Source organism: Amphibalanus amphitrite, unplaced genomic scaffold (genome assembly GCF_019059575.1).
Source record: "Amphibalanus amphitrite isolate SeventyFive unplaced genomic scaffold, NRLGWU_Aamphi_draft 000003F_arrow, whole genome shotgun sequence".
In the NCBI taxonomy this organism is placed as follows: Eukaryota; Metazoa; Arthropoda; class Thecostraca; order Balanomorpha; family Balanidae; genus Amphibalanus; species Amphibalanus amphitrite.
In genome coordinates, this window is record NW_024881500.1 from 2,134,655 (window position 1) to 2,151,130 (window position 16,476).

At 49.4% G+C, this 16,476-nt stretch overlaps 1 protein-coding gene across 3 annotated transcripts in view; it reads left to right on the forward strand.

Moving 5' to 3' along the window:
• The window catches only part of LOC122367801 (plectin-like), a 111,567-nt gene that overhangs the window by 42,700 nt on the left and 52,391 nt on the right, over nucleotides 1-16,476 (forward strand). For all 3 annotated transcript variants that reach the window (XM_043341257.1, XM_043341340.1, XM_043341426.1), the window contains 2 exons: nucleotides 3,142-3,255; nucleotides 8,825-8,971. In XM_043341257.1, the coding sequence (XP_043197192.1) occupies nucleotides 3,142-3,255; nucleotides 8,825-8,971 (261 nt within the window). The remainder of the gene's footprint in view (nucleotides 1-3,141; nucleotides 3,256-8,824; nucleotides 8,972-16,476) is intronic.

Consider the following 16,476-nt stretch of genomic DNA (forward strand, 5'->3'; position numbering starts at 1 on the left):
AACACAACAAAACTTGATAAATAATTACTTACGAGACACACTGATAGATAGCAGACACCACTGTAATGATATCGCGATGAAATCTAAGTAAAATGTCCATAATTTTACGGAAGCATTGACACACGTCACGTGTCATCTCTTCCATAATGGCGGCCTTACAGGCGGCGGCCATTTGCATTAATGATTAAACTGTATAAAATAAAGTTTTTCTTTTCTTTTTTGCTTAAGTCCACTAAAATCAAAATTCCTTGTATAAATTTTGACATCTTAAAATTAATTCAAGAAAGTTGTAGGCCTCTTTTGCTGAAAAATGAAGTACCAGAAAAACAGAGTTGTTCAATTATTTTCAATTAGTTTTTGAGCTATATCGGTTCCTCAACCTGGCGCAGCTGCGACATTGAAATGTTTTTAGATGTGTTCAGTTTTGAAACTGCTGTGTGCGAGTCAAGCCAAAAGCCAATTATATTTTATAATTGCTCATGATTAAATTGCTAGCGATCTGTATCTGTTGAGAGAGCAGGAAAGAGAACACTAATTGAAGAAAATAAATTATCCACAGGATCATGACAGCATCGCTTACTACAAGGCTTTTTGAAGTTGAGCGAAGTTGAAGATTTGTGGGGTGATGCGGGTGATGATGAAGTGACAAATGCTGCCTTAAATATTAGATGATAATGGTGAAGCTAGTGCTGTATTAAACAGGGTTTTGGATAATGTAATTGCATTGCAGTAAAATGGAGAGGAAGACAAGGTCAAGATCAATCACAGACTCCTCAAAACAAGTCAAATTTGTTGCTAATAAATGCTTTGGAAATTTTGAGAAAGGTAGTTTAAGCATGTTTTCCAGCATACAGTGAGTTCAACATTAATTCATGTTTATGTCTTGCACATTGGCTTTCTTTGTAGGATAATTATCCTCATGGTATTGGAATTTGCTAACACTGATAAGTTGCCATTTAACATTGGTAGACTGATGTATTTGATATTACAGTTGATGTGTTTGCCCATTTGTTAGGACATCATGCATTTGGGAGAAATGTGTCATGATTGCCATTTTTCTTCATCCAGTGTCATTTAGCAAAATCAAATTTGAGTTCAGAAGGTTTATCAAAAATGCTTTCAAATATTTTATGACAGTAGTTGATTTTCATGATACCGACAAAATACCAAATGCTTTTGGTATATAATACCGAATACCGAATCGGTATTGGTTCGGTATCGGTATACCGAAATTTTGGTAACCGATTGACACCACTACAGCAGACTGAGTCAAGGAAGAGCCGGGCGATGGACTTACAATACAGTATCGACAATGACTCAGACGACAGAGTCAGGCATCAGAGTCGAGTAGCGAGTCCGACGGTAGAGTCGAGCATTGGAGTCAGATGGAGAGTGAGTTGGCGAGTCAGACGGCAGAGCCGCTCGTTAGAGTCGGTTGGCGACTCGGCCGCCAATTTAACCAAACGACGCGGGTAGGGTGAGGGGTGAGTCACAGTCTGGTTGACGGTGACCAACGCTGGCCTTCTTGCTGTTGCTGCGATATTCTGGGTTCAAAAGTCACGCTACCTAGCATACCAAGTTGGTTTGAGTTCGGCCATCGTAGTACCGGAAAAGCTGTCTTAAGACACCGTGACGGCGAATGCGGAAATGACGTGACGTGACGTCTGGTAGCGTGACGTGACGTTACAACGCTGTGACGTGACGTTGACGGCCTGGCAGCCACAGCGTGGTGGAGTGATAACCCTCTACTGATAGCAAAGTTCACCGTCTTTTTATTCTAAAAGTAGAATGACAAGTTCCGTCGGTGTGGTTATTCTGCACTTCATGTAATTGACCCGGATTTGTGTCAAAACGATTAAACTCAGATTTGTTTTTCAATAGAAAAACACAATTCTAAAGAATAGTGTTTTAACTATTGACAACAAACCTTCGGTTACGTTCTCAACATTGACAATATTTTGAACTATAAAACTCCTTCGTTCTCACCCCAGTCTTCATCAGTGCTCAGAGATCCCTCTCTCAGCTTTGATCAGTTCTCGCGTAAAACTAACCAAGGCGGTGCGCCACTTTTGAGCTCGTCCACGGCACACGCGGTGCGCTCATTTGTTACAATCGTGTTCTTTCAATGCATGAATTTCCAGTAAAGCCCCACGACATGTAATAGATTTCTCCGTGTGAGGGTGTTTCTCCTCGCCTCCATAGCGGCTGTGCTGTGCGGCCGGACGATAGCTAATGAAGGGGCCGCCTCAGCCGGGTCCGGTCCGGCACGGTTTATGGTCGCTTGAATATGCAGCTCTCCAGCTGGTGATTAGGGGAATCTGCCGCTTTTACTCGAGGGATGGTTTCCGAGAGACGGACGATGTGCAACTGGCTCTTGCAATCTGTTGAACAATTTACCGGTACATGCTGCATAATCATTCCAATTTATTTTAGCTGATGTAATTCATCGGTACATTTTATCGTAAACATGGTTTCAAAGTCACTTTCCCGAAGTCTTTGTACCTGAATTCTGTACTCGGCATTAATTTTTCGTCGTGAGCGTTTTCTAGACCTTACATATCACCTCATTCTTTTTTCGCGCGTTTTAATATCGTTATGCTCTGTTCCCATGGCGATCACAATCAAGATCACTTGACCTTTTTATCTGAGTGCAATTAGCAGTGGGAGATTGTCGAGGCGTGACTTTTCCACCGCGGCCCCTAATGAGAGAATCGCGTGGTGTTAGTGCCCTGTGCTGGAGACCGGGTCACCGGCACAGGACACTAACACCATCCGTCACAAGACACTAACACCACCCGACCGCCGCGCTCCACGGCGTGACGAGGTGTCACGTTCAGTCGCGAGGAACTACCACACGTCCTCTCTGGAGGTCACCCTGTCCCCTTCCTCACTTCACAGCACACCCTCCGCGGGTGTTTTCGTGTTGTGGCGCCGCTCATTGTTTCTGTGCCTGTTCCACCGCTCTATAACTCAGTCGAGTCACCCCGTGACCGACTGCCTCAGGGTCGGGGGACGCGCACCCCCTTCCCCATTCTTCACCATCGACCTAGCGTTGATGTCGTGTCCCCGACGCGGCCCATCTCGTCGGCCACTCCCCGGTCGGCAGAGCCCGACTGACTGTTGTTTTCCGTGTGTCCCCAGGTGCAGAGAGCAGGCCCGGCGCAGCGTGAGGCGCTCCTGGAGCGGCAGGTGCGTGATCTACAGTCGGCCGTCAAGGCGCTGCTCACGGCCCGCTCCCGAAAACGACGACGACTGGTGAGTGGTGCTGGGTGACGACTGACGTTTGTCACGCCCGGGTGACGTTTGTGGCGCGCGGGAGACGTTTGTGACCAAGGGAGGTGGTTAGATTCGGGGAGAGATGTTAACTATGGATCTTTTTGAACAGTTATGAGAAAAAGTGGTTGGATGGTACGCATGATATTATAGTCACGTCCACCGATATCTACGTTAGAGTATGAGTATCTACTATAGTAGCGCACTAAAAGCAAAGCGGCGCATAGAGACAATAGCGGTGCCTTAGCGACAGAAGCGGCGTGACCTCCGGCGGCGGCTAGGACGGCACGGTGGAGACAGGTCAGCGAGGTCATCCCACCAAACAACAGGCCGCTGTCACGAGCGGCGCCCCGCGCTGTCCGCCGCCCGTCCCCTGCGACCCCATCAGTACTTCTTGTGCCTGATGGGAGATTAATTGTGGAGAAATTAAAGCTCGTCCCCTTGACCTTGTGCCAGATGCAGTCGACGCCGTCTTTGGAGGATGCACAGGGCAAAAACGGGGAAGCGGCAGGACGTGCCGTACCCCATTCTCGGTCGGAGGATTAGATTAGTCTTATGGTGTGTAAAAATACAGCATGTGATAAACCTGGCGCTATGAAGGTCACCACCACATTCCAAAGCGGGGGGACGAATAGTTACTGTTACTACGCACCGGTTCATCAAAGACACCGCACAGTGTGTTGTGTAACACAATCAGGGAGGGGTCCGAAAACAAAGACACGCCAGTATGGACCCAGGATTCTCGTTCCGACAAACATGAAGTAATCAGGCCCGTGGGTGGGCTTGTCGACCCACCTCCCGGGTGCCGCACATTATCATACGAATCGCGGCCGCGGACAAGCGCGCTCATCGAAAACGGCCACTCTAATTGGCGCTTGAGTTCGAACTGCAGACAAAGCGGCCACTCCATCACAGGTCGATCGTGGCCACAATGCAGACTGCCGGCACCGTTAGCGCTTCAATGGCCGATCTGGAGCGCCCCGCCGTCACTGAACGCTGCGCGGCAGTGACGAGGGTCGCGGAAGAGGCGTCGGTGGTCGCGACGATGGCGCCGGGGGTGGCATGGTGACGGTGACGATGACGATGACGATGACGATGACGATGGCCGTAGCGGCGGAGGAGGTGGGTGGGAGCGGTGCAGACCTCGGCAGGTGGAGCTGGCACGACTCAGTGAGAAGTGGTCCATGAACACCCTTGGGCGGGCTCGCTCTGTACTGCTCAGCACGGTAGCTTCACGCACGGAGGCGTTGCTGACTCCAGATGGCAGAATGAGGCTTCAGAACGCCATAGCTCCAGATGGCAAAATGGGGCGTCAGAATAGCATAGCACGCCACCACAATGGTCTCCGATTCACCACGGTCTCCTCTGCTCTGCAATTTTCTCTCCCGCGGCCTCCTACTCGGCGGCTAGCAGTATGTACCACAGATGGTATGCATCTCACTCTGGCCTCTATTTTCTCGCCCGACAGCCTCTTCGTTTAGCCGTCTATCTGTGGATCTGGCCCAGCGGTGGGCCGGTGTGTTGAAATGGGGGCAGAGGACGCGCGGGGGCGGATGGGTTACCGGACCCCGCATACTACGCAATCACCTGGGTAAATGGATGCCGGGTCCGGTCGGTGTGACTTCAGTTCGTGCCAGGAGACACTGAGGAGGAGGCTGCATCGCTGGCAGTAAAAAGATTCCCCACCCGTCCGCAAGAGCCTGCATTGCGACAGACACTTTGTATGCAAATGCATCATTTCGACCCGGGCTTTATAGAAAACGGGTCAACTGGTGGATTTGTCTGTGGCCTCCCAACCAATCATCCTAAAGCGATTGTTGATTGGGATTTTCTGTTGAGACGCGGCGCTGTGACCCGCGGGGTCGGCCTTTCGTTCACGGAGCCCGTCACTTGTATCGCCAGTCGCCGCCTCTCGGAGGTTTACCGGGCCGTTTGTTAGCACCGGAACCATGGCGGCGAGCGGCCGCCTTTCAACGCCACGCCACTATTCACCACAAGGTGTGGAAAGGTTGCCGAGGTCAGGCCGCCACGCGCCCTGCGACCTGAGCTCGCGCCGGCTCGCTGCGACTCGCTCCGACCGGCCCTAACCCACGCTTGAAACACTGGCCATCGGCGCCAAATCTCACATTGTCCCGTCTTCTGGCCGACTCTGACCACACGATTGGGAAATGACCGCCACGTCGTCGCCGAGACCACACAGGCTTATCCATCAAACATCCGAATCGGGAGTGTGCGGGCCGCCGCGCCGGCTCAGCTGGGGAGGTGGGCGCGGCGGAACGCGTGTTTTCGTTTCGCAAGTGCGACAACCCTCGGGCGCGTGAGGGCGTCGCCGAGAAGCCGGGGTCACCTCTCTCCTGTCCCATGGCGGCAACCCACCGGGATGCCGACACCCACTTTGGACCCACTCTCCTCGCCTGTCCACCCACCTGTCCACCGCGCGTGGCGACGCTCCGCAATTCCACGCCACGCTATCGCCTCGCTTCGTCGACCTGTCCCCGGCGCATCCTGAAAGTATCGGTCTGTTATGTCAGGCGGCACGGCACGCCTTCTCGCTGTCCGTGACTGTTCGTGAATACCGTGACCGGTTACGGCTGGTCACGAAAATGTAAGGCTGACTACCACAGTATGACAGATCCATGGCGCACTTATTTCTCAGAGCCGGCAGCGGGCCGATCGTTACTTGCCGATCTCCACGGGTGAAATCAGTGATCAGCTGCCCTTAGCTCCCGGCGTACCTCGATGGTAATTGATGGCACGAGTAATTGGCTACAAGTGGCTTTACGGCCGTTCCAGCTGCCGCGCGACCCGCCGCGCCGAGTCGAAATGGAGTTGGAGATGCACCCCGGCGGCCTCGGCTGCCACCCATTGTTTGCGGGCTCTGAGCTGCAGACGATGAACAGGAGAGTCATCTGTCGTACTCGCCGGCGCTGAGTCCGGTGATTAATTTGACCAGGTATGCAACTTGCAAGCCACACTCTCCCGATGGCTCGTGCTGACCGAGATAGCGCACAAAGGGCTTTCATGACACGCCACCCGCAGAGGACTTTCAGACCTTTGGACGGCGCACACACAAGTGTGACCATACGCCAGCTTTGGTTGTAAAATGCTCCCACGTTTTACTCCTAGAAACTCGCTCTTTTGGCGTGGCGTGGCGTAGCGGCGCGACCAAGCGTTCCGCCGCGCACTTCACTGATTAGTCATAGCTCGCGCGCGGTCCGTCGCCAGTCTGTCCGCTTTCTCCGCGCGCGGCCGATGCTCGGGGCAGTGCGGAACCGTGCAGCGGAACGGTCGCACCCCGGGGGCGAGGCATATAGTATGTTCCGGAGGGTTTATGAGCCCCGTGTCCGAGTGGCTGGGTGTCGATCGGGTAACGATAGGGGCATTCCACGTCAAATCGAACAAAAATCGGCTGTTTTGCACCTTACCATCAGCGATTTCATTATAAATTTGTGAGCGAGTTCCTGTGTGGCCCCGGACATTATATTGATGTTTTTTGCACATTCTGACCACAGGTCTTCTAAATATAGGGCATCAAATTTTTACAAAATGTTGCATCTTTATATTTTTGAACGACCATAACTTTGGTTGTACTTGTTTGATTTGAATGAAATAACCCTTACTGTTTAGGTAATTTCTTAAGCATTTGTTTAGAATTGCACCTACTTAAATATATGACCTTGAAATTTGCTTAACTCTGTTCTTAAGCACAAATATCGAAATAGCAAAAAACACGTCACCTTCGATTTGGCTCATTTTCATATATTTTATTGCCTACCATATTCTTAACAACCTGTGAAAAAATTAGAGTGGGCCATTCATAAGTTTTGAAGAAAATTGCACATATGCAAACATATGTTAGCACGCGCAGTGGAGGAGGAAGAGCGAATTTCGCCCACCCCTCCTGTTTTTCTCCAATATCTCATAAGATTAATGCGAAATTAATTATGGCTACCTGTCAAGAATTGAATTGGACATCTCATCGTGCAAGCAATAAGAAAATCGGTTCACAACTGTTCTAGTAATAGCGGTGTAAAGTGAACATCCTGTCGCCGCAGCGACGCGGCGACTCGGCAGCCGGCGCCGACCGCTACGCGCCGCCTGAATTGTAGACTGTGCCGGGACGGAACGGAGCGGTTCCGTCTTTACATCGCGCTCCTTACCGCTGATTACGTTCGATTCGCGTCCAATTTTGTGAGAAGACTAAGAAATGTACAGGCAATCTTATGGTGAAAGAATTTTGAAAATCGGTTGGTAAACAATTGAAATATGAACGTATAAACAGAAAATTGTGATTGCTGCATTTCCCGCATCGGCCGAGCCCGCCTTGCAGCCGGCGACATGTTACTCTTAGCAGGCCTTTAACTGCCATATTTATTATTGGATTAACTAGAAATTCCCCATACATACTATAAAATGTATGTTCTTTCGTATAGTGAAGATCAAAAGACGTGAAGTAATCGTTGCGTGATAATGTTTTCGTTGAATTTACTTCATGATGCATTTCCACACGGCTCAAAATTCACCGCAAAATACCGTTTGCCTGAGACACTTTTACTATGGAACGTGAATGGTTGACTACGATGACTATGCATTTCCATTCTCGCAGAGTTTAGGATATCACTAATCAGCAATCATTCATTTCAGAAAGTGTACACAAGCAAGCATGTCTTGACTCTGTCTTTCAAGGTCACGCGCTGTTGCGTGATGTTGATGCATGAAAACGGCGTTTGCCGCGAAAGTTATGAATGGCCCACTCCAATTTTTTCACAGAATGTTAGGAACATTGTAACGGACATAATATGTAAAAATTAGCCAAATCGAAGGTGACGTGTTTTTTGCTATTTAAATTTTACTGTTTTAATTCAAGGTCAAAAGCATTTCAAGGTCACTTCAAATTAATTTTATAATTAAAAATCAAAGCCTTATCAATTGCCTATAAGACCCTGTTAATATCATTTTGATACCAGAAAAGGAACCAGAGTTATAGCCATTTAAAAAATTGATGTGTGGCATTTTTCGCTATATTCGATGACCTATATCTCAGCGATACGTTATCAAATTTCGAAAATATTATACGTAACTCAGTTTTGAACCATGCCCAGTCTGCCTACAAAGTTTCAGAAAAATCGAAGGGGATGACGGATTTCGGTGTTTGATTTGACGTGGAATGCCCCGATAGGCACGGCGCGATGTCCGGAGCGATGGCGTCGAACAAGGGTGGTCAGACGGGCACACAAGGAAACGCTGGTTATTGATGGAGCCGGCCTGTTATCAGACAAGACAATAGCCGTTGTCCTTACACGAACATTTGAATAGTACAGGCTGTATGGTGTAGTTGCATCTTATCTTGTGCACCGTTTTGATGTTCTTTGTTCTTATTTTGTTTCAATACTCGTTTAGTGATAACAAAATTGGGAAAATCCTTTCCGGGTTCCCGTAAAAGTAAAACTAACGTTACGCTCGGCATTTCCGTTAGGTACCTCTTTCAACTTTTTATCTTGAAGTGCTTCAGCCATTTACGGCTTTCTAATTCGATTGATGTTTTTCACAGGAGAAGAAAATCAGAAAAATGGAGGCCGAGCAGAAGCCGTCGCGACTGCGCGCCAAACGCAGTGTGGCTCGTCTCCTCCAGACCAGATCTCGGGACTCCAAGACTGCGGAGAAACCCGCGTCTCCTGCCGGCGAAACTCACCGAACGGTAAGAACGTGGGAGCTTCCATGCAACGACCGTTCGACGCATCACGACGGGCGCTCACGGTTTCCCCGAGCGTCAATTCGCGAGTCGGCTGCCTGCCTCTCAGGCCTTTTCACGATCGTAACGGAACGCGTGGGGGCATTTGTGGTCACAATTTCCACTTGGGGAAGCTGCGCTAGGGCAAATTATTTCATTTCTCATACGCATGGTTATGTCCAGCTGGGAGAGTGCTGAATATTTGGCATGAAACGTCCAGTGGCGTATCGCGTGATGTAATCACTGCAAAGTTACCACGCAAATTTCACTCTCGGGCAATTCAAACCCTTTCCATAGCAGCCGTGCCGCTAAATCGGACCACTTATCCGCTCGCTCTGTGTTATCACACACGCATGCAGATAATTATCGGCCAATTAGCTCGCTAATGACGGCTACACGGCGCTAGGAGCGCGAGCGAGCGTCGGGGCGGTCTGCTCCCATGACCTCACGGCGGGTGCGATACGGGACGAGCCTCCGCGACCCTGGTCTGTGCGAAAACCGTCCAAACCGCAAACACTTCCGGGCCATTATTGTTGTATTGTTACCGGACATCGTGAGCGATGCGCTGATTGTTCTGCGCCCTGGCTCGCACAGACAGGGAAGACGCATAATGCCCGCGCTCGGCCGGGCATGCCAGCTATGCTGATGGCTGGCTGCCAGGAACGCCGAACGGGTTGTGGGCTGTGCGCTACTGGAATGTGGCGAGTTTGAGCTATCTGTAACGGGGACCACCGGCTGGAACTTATGAGGTCTGCGATGCGAGTAGATATCCCTACAAACCGGAAGGAGACAGTTAATTTGCTTGATTATGTTTAATTTGGTAGGTATCGTGCTAGTATGCCATGGAACTTTACAGTCACCACAGCTTTTGCGATGGTTTATAGATTGTATCATGAATACGAGTAGTTTTCACCTAGTAGTGATGGACAGATTACGGCGTAAAGCCGATTACCATGCTATCAAATTATTTACATATGTTGTGAAGTTCTCTACAGTATCATTCAAAATTCGAGTTATCATGAGGACGGAAGCAAAGTCAAACGTTTCCATTCAGCGTTCTCATAAGAACAAAGGGACACACTTGTTGCGGTCGGCGCGCTATTCGGGTTAGCTGAGCCACTCACTCGAACACCGTGAATGGAACGTGCGAACCCATTCCGCCAAAGACCGTCACCACGGCCGACGGCGGCTTCGCTTTGACCGTGAGAAGCCCCACATCTTCCACAAAGGCATGTCCGTCCGTCGACTATAGTGGTTTCTCAAAGCGACAAAGGATTTCACCTCGCATCTGGACGAGACTCGCACATTTCCGTTTGTCACAGGTCTAAAAGATCTGCGTAACTCACCCTGTCGACCCTGAGAGGAACATCACACTGAGTCACCCACTTGTCCAGCTCAACCTGAGCGTGTTAGTCACTGATCCTCGCTTGGATTGTGACGACATTCACCAACATTCTCCGCGCCCAAGACGGCACCTGGCAACACACGACAAACTGGGGAAACACATGGACGACAAATGGGCGCCACGAGTGGGAAGTGAGTGGCAAGCGAATGTACGTCGGTGGGAACTGCTGCCCCGCTGCTGGCGACAAGTAGGGCGCGCCATGGATCGTCGCGCGCCGCCGTCACCGCCGCTGGCGACGGGTCCACGCCTGCGCCGATGCCCGCGGCTGGGACATCGGGCCAGTGTGTCGGTGGGTCGGACCGCCGCGGCGACGGTGGGCTCCTGTTCGAGTGGCCAGTCGGAACGAGTGGTGTGTGTGGTAGGGTGAGCAGCGGTGGGTGCTGACTGGAGGAGTGTCGGATGTGAGAGGAAGCGTGTTTTGTTGGTGTGGGTGCCAGGAGAGTGTCATGGGAGTGCTCTTCACGTCGGAGGTGACTCGGTGAGTGTCCGGTGGAGTGTTGAGGGAGTTCTGAGTGGCGGGATGAGTGGAGCGAGAGGCGCCGTCGCTGGAGATTTGAGTGAACGGATACAACCTATCGTCCCGAGCGAGCGTGGCTAGCGATCAGGGGCTGTGACATGGAAGTAGCCAGTTAAGGATTTTCTTGTATTAGTCGATGGTCGCCTTGTGCCAAGGATCCTTTTTCTCAAAAAGCAGGTCCATTATGGCAGAATAACAGATAAGTCATTTTATATGAAATCAGTTTTTCACGCTTTTCTTTACCGTCCCGGTTTTCTGCATAAATTTCTCACATAATTTTAATTGTCGTGACATGAAATGATTAAAAGATAACATAGGCGTTAGTCAACAGGTATGCCAAATTTATTGCATCATATGTAAGCTCACGGTATTGCCTCGTCATCGTCTATCGGTGTATCCCGTTACGTGATTGACTATCCCTCGATCATCAATCGCGTTCGCAAAGAAGCCGCTGTTCGCACATTGTTCTGCGACTTTCTCTTCCACCTGCATCGAAAGGTGATACGCCAAATGATGTATGCAGCTACTCATACCAGCTACTCATATCTCCCTCTTCAATACTTGTCAGTATTACTGACAGTATCATCCGCAGAATCGCCCTTACTATCACTCACTGCTTCTGTCCATGATTCCTCATCAACGAAGAGCACCGTTTGGCGTTCGTGACTATGTCCGAGACGTGACGGTGGGTGCGTCACGTCACGCTAGCATGGACGGGTCTCATGTCCCGTCACGCTGTGACGCCTGAGAGCTCCGCAAAAGACGCCGTTAGATCCGTCATTGGTCGCGGGAGATGCTCCCGGTCCATAGATCTTCTTGGTGTCGTCATCAATTGTTCCGTCACGGATAGTCACGTCGATAGAGATGGACAATGGACGGCGTTACGTGGGAGGGGAAACTTCGGTCACTCGGGGGGAAACATTTCACATCTGTATACAATAAACAGAAACTCCGTTCCGTTCCATGGTCTTCAATCTTCAGAATTGTCATTTACAAGCGATGGTCATTGGGTGACGGTCATGTGATTTTCTTTGCATCTTGAATATGATAAGATGCTGTTTTATCAGACCTTGCTTTGCCGCCCGTTACTGGGGCCCGCCAACTGCGCCGTGACTAGGTTCGTGAGACCTGACGTGGCACTCACAGACGTGAGCTGACGTCATGACTGAAAGGGTGCGTTGGGAGAATGTGTTGCAGCGCAACCGGCAACCGCTACAGCAAGTCGTGACCCTTCATATTAGGAGGCGGCCGGTATCAAACCAAGGGTCAAAGGTCTGCTCCCACACCCAGCGTAAAGTCAGTCTGGAATAGCTCTGATTGAGGGTTCAAATGACGTCAATGGTAGTCATAAATAAAGCGTTCACCTTTGACGTTGCACCTTTGAGAATGCATTACCACAAATTGAATTCATTTCATTTAGGCTCTCAAAGTGTTACTCGATCCGGCATGAATTACACTAAAACACGGGTGAAGAAACGAAGCCATATACTCGTATGTAGTTCCATAAGTTATTTAGGGAATGTGGACGCGCTCAGACAATGTTTTTTAACCAGATTTCTCCACCGCTCTCCGTAATAACCACCACCCTGACCCGGTACTAGACTGCTCCTAGTCCCCGGACGCACCCCATCTGTTTGCCCCCGCTAACTGCTGTCCCAGCAGACAGTCCCATCTGTCCCCTGCTCCCCTCGGGGACAGGCAATGGCCTAAAGGGGAAAGAGTAGCATCCGCTCCCGAATACCGGTGCTAGGTGGTCAGTGTGGTCAGAACTCAGAATATGTAGCTGTCTAGAAAGATGTGGGTAATTGTTTGAATCGGCCCTAAAGCATGGTCTGTGTTTATTTGCGATATTCGGTTGTCGTTGGTATACGAGGGCTTGTGAACATTTGCGACTATTCGGCTCGCTTTTCTCCACTCCAGCAGCTATGCTGATATCCAAATCAGCATGTTGAAATAATGACTTGTATTTCAGAGTGCGTTGGTAACGCAAGACAGAGACAGGCCTAGAGAAGAAAACTGATGAAGCTAAATATTTTCATATAATGATCGTCACCCTGAGTTGTGGGGAGTTCCGAGTTAGAACAGAGGATCAACTGACAAGGACGAAGTGAAACCTGCGCTAGCCTGCCACCGCAGTGCGCGCTCCTGCAAGATGTAGTAATGCATTACTGTGGTAGTCGGTCAGATGTCCGAATCAAATCGACTGAGTCCATCATGTGTCTCTACTGTACGATTGCTGTCACTTTGACAAACTTTCTTCCGGGTAACGGCGAAATATTCCCATCCCTCCCATTTGTACTAAACCGAAAATAATTACTCCGTTTAGTAAACCAGCATTTCTTCACATCATATAACTGACGTGCGTCCTTAAACCACGATCATCATCATTAATACGAGTGAGATCGGGCCAGTTCCGGTCGGTCGCGTCACTGGAAACTTACCGGACGCAGAACCTGCTTCTTCACCGCGATTCCTGCGGTCTCTGCCGTCACGTGCCTCCGTCGCGGACTGAACCCGACCTGTTTCATTGTCCGGATCACAGCGGGGTGTGACTGAGGTTCGCAGCAGATACCGAGTGATAACGCAGAACCGCTCCCAGCCACGCAAAGCTAGCCAGTGACCTGTGGTTCACTTTGTTGAAACAACGGGACGATGTTTGTCGGGGGTTAGATGCTGTTCGGCTGAGAATCTGAGCTCTGCGTAGTCCAGACGACCACCAGTGAGTCTTAGCGATCTAGCCTTCTGTCTGACTCGTCTGGATGCCGATGTGTGTGGCGCGCCTCCACGCCCCGGCGGCGGCTCGAGGAATTCCGAGTCGGCCCACCCGTCCTGGGAGAATGAATGGCTCGTCAGTCACGTGGCCAGGTATACGACCGGAACTGGCCTCCGTCCGTCCGACGGCACGGACTGTCAGCGTGGGGCCGGTCACAGTGGACGGACTTAGGGACTCGTGGAAGGACTGAGGAGATATGTTCAGAACCTGAAGGATCGATTGCCTGTGAGTCACCCATGTCATCATGGGTGGTCACTGGTCAGGGACTCAGGCGAATGCTCCTTTGTCTTTGACAACGAGGACCCTCGTCGTGATAGGGCGGCATGGTCATTTGGCGGCAGCCCTTTTAGCGCGTGTGTTCTTCCACCCCTATCGGTGAATCATCGACGCCCTCCAGCCATAGAGCTTGCGATATGACGTGTATGTATAAGCTTATCTGACAAGACAGCCATGCATAACATTCACTGTAAAAAAATGTCACGAGCCAATTCTATGACAAGGAGTGGGTTACACGGTCGTCCATTGTACCTTGCTGTTATATATAGGGACATTATCAGCCTGAGAGTTGTTAGTTAAAGAGTGGCCTCGTGAAACAATTGGTTACAAACGGTAACCTAATAACTTAAATGCTTCCCTAACACCCCTTCCTGCTTATCAACAGATTTCGCGCTGTGTCGGAAAACTACGCATAGTCTCATAAGTAAATCCGCCAGAAGCTTGTTGCATGCTAGTTACATGCGTGTTTCATTATCGTGTCATATCATTATTATGTCGGCTAATGAGGCAACGCCCTGCACGTGCTTTAAATATAATCCTGCGCACACGCCACCTAGTCGGAAACTCATCATCGGACTAGTCCTGGTAGGGTTTTCGTGTTGCCGAATGAGGCGAAACGACTTTGATTCGGTAGTGCCTCATAAATTCCTGCTACGGTGAGCAGCGACGAGTCTGAGACTGCTTCTAAAACGCGTCCTTCACTTCCGGCGCGGGGCCGTCATTTCCGGCCGCCATTGTTCAGTTCTGCGGCTGCCGGCGGTTGGTGCGGTTGTGTTGTGGCACGGTGCGTTGTGAAGTTCTCGGACTGGGATATTTCGAAGGTACGTTATATTGTATGATATTTACGTAGCAATGGGCGACATTTTATTTATTTTGTAATATTCTGAACACATGTTGCGTCATAGAATTCATCCCTTGACCGTTGTGGGCCACTGTTTGGTTTGAATTCCGACTATTGGAAGACGGACTTTCTTTCAGGTGCTGTCTAGCCTTTTTTCCAAATGTGTAAGCTACACATATTGCCTCACATTGGTTTATCTTATACAAAAGTCAGTTGATGTAGATAATGAAGCCATCCTCACTGATATTTTAAAATCAGCAGTTAATTTTCTTTTCTGTTTGCAGAGCTGCTTAAAGTTGTGGGAGACTGAGGCATGAAGGTATACCGGAAGCCAGCGATATTTCTGTTGGTAAGCCTCGCCCAGAAAAAATACTTGCTTGAATCTGCGAAGTATGGCAAATATTTGATGGACTGCACAGTGCACAATGTACCTGACATGGCAGGATCAACTTGCTCACTCGCCTGTTGTAAGTGCCGTTGCGTCAGAGCCCGTGGAAGTGCCCGATCGTGTCTCATGCAACCGTATTATTTTGTGAATGTTATTGGTGGTGACTCGAATCAGCTTTTGCACCACTCCACTATGATATTGTAATATGTATATTTTAGATATTTTGTATCGTATGCTAATAAGTAATAAACGTTATTTTTGTGTATGTTTTTTTTTTGTAACGTGGCTGGCACGCTGTCGTGGCTGTCGGAGGGGCGGCTGGGGAGAAGGGGGGGGGGGTGACGCAATTGAGCTAGTATTACTACTGGGCAGCAATAGCAGGCGCTAGCTGGTTGGGTTACCAGGCGAGTCCTGCTAAGGAGCCTGATCGGCGTACCGATCTGCTGGTTTTGCCCTCGTTTTCAAACGAGGTACCGAATAACGAAACGAGGGGCTGACAAGGGGGTGCTCGGTTTATGAGGCGTGGGCTTGTCAGTTACTAACGGAACAAGCTTGTACCCTCTTACTAGCTAAATATGAGGCGATTTTTACACGTCGCTGCATGCTCATTTTTGCGCCAGCGGTTTTCCTACAAGGGGCTTGTAAGATTTTTTTACAGTGTTTGTCTCTTTTTTGGCTTAATCTGCTATCGGCGGCGTCTGTGTGTGAAGACTGTAGAAATCCGGAAGTAAGTAGCCGCTGCTCGAAGCGACTGTGGTAGCTCATGCGGCGCCGCCACTGTGGCATGACGAGCCTACATCTCGGATAGGCAGAGCCGGTCCTGCTTTTTACGCCAGCGGTGGCCGGGAAAGCCAGTCTCAATCGATGGAGAACTATCACGCGATGAACGATTCTAGTCGTTTGATGTTGACTGGCTATTTCGGGCATTTTACCGAAGCATGCAATCATTGCGATGATGTCTGCAATGAAAGTTGTGACTTAGAAACATTTGATAAGCAATGCTAAGTGCACCCAGTGCACCATCTGACCAACAACTTTTTATACACCCTCTTGTGATTCGATCGCTTGAAAAGGATCAACTTAACGACAGTTTCGCTCCATGATTTATATCGCTGGTTTTCCGTAACATCCAAATAAGAAATCCATCTTATGCCTTTAATGCAATACATATACTTATATATATTTAAAGATTATATTTTTAAATTTTTAATTTTAAATAAAAATTTAAAGATTATATATTTTATATTTTATATATTTCAATATTTAAAGATT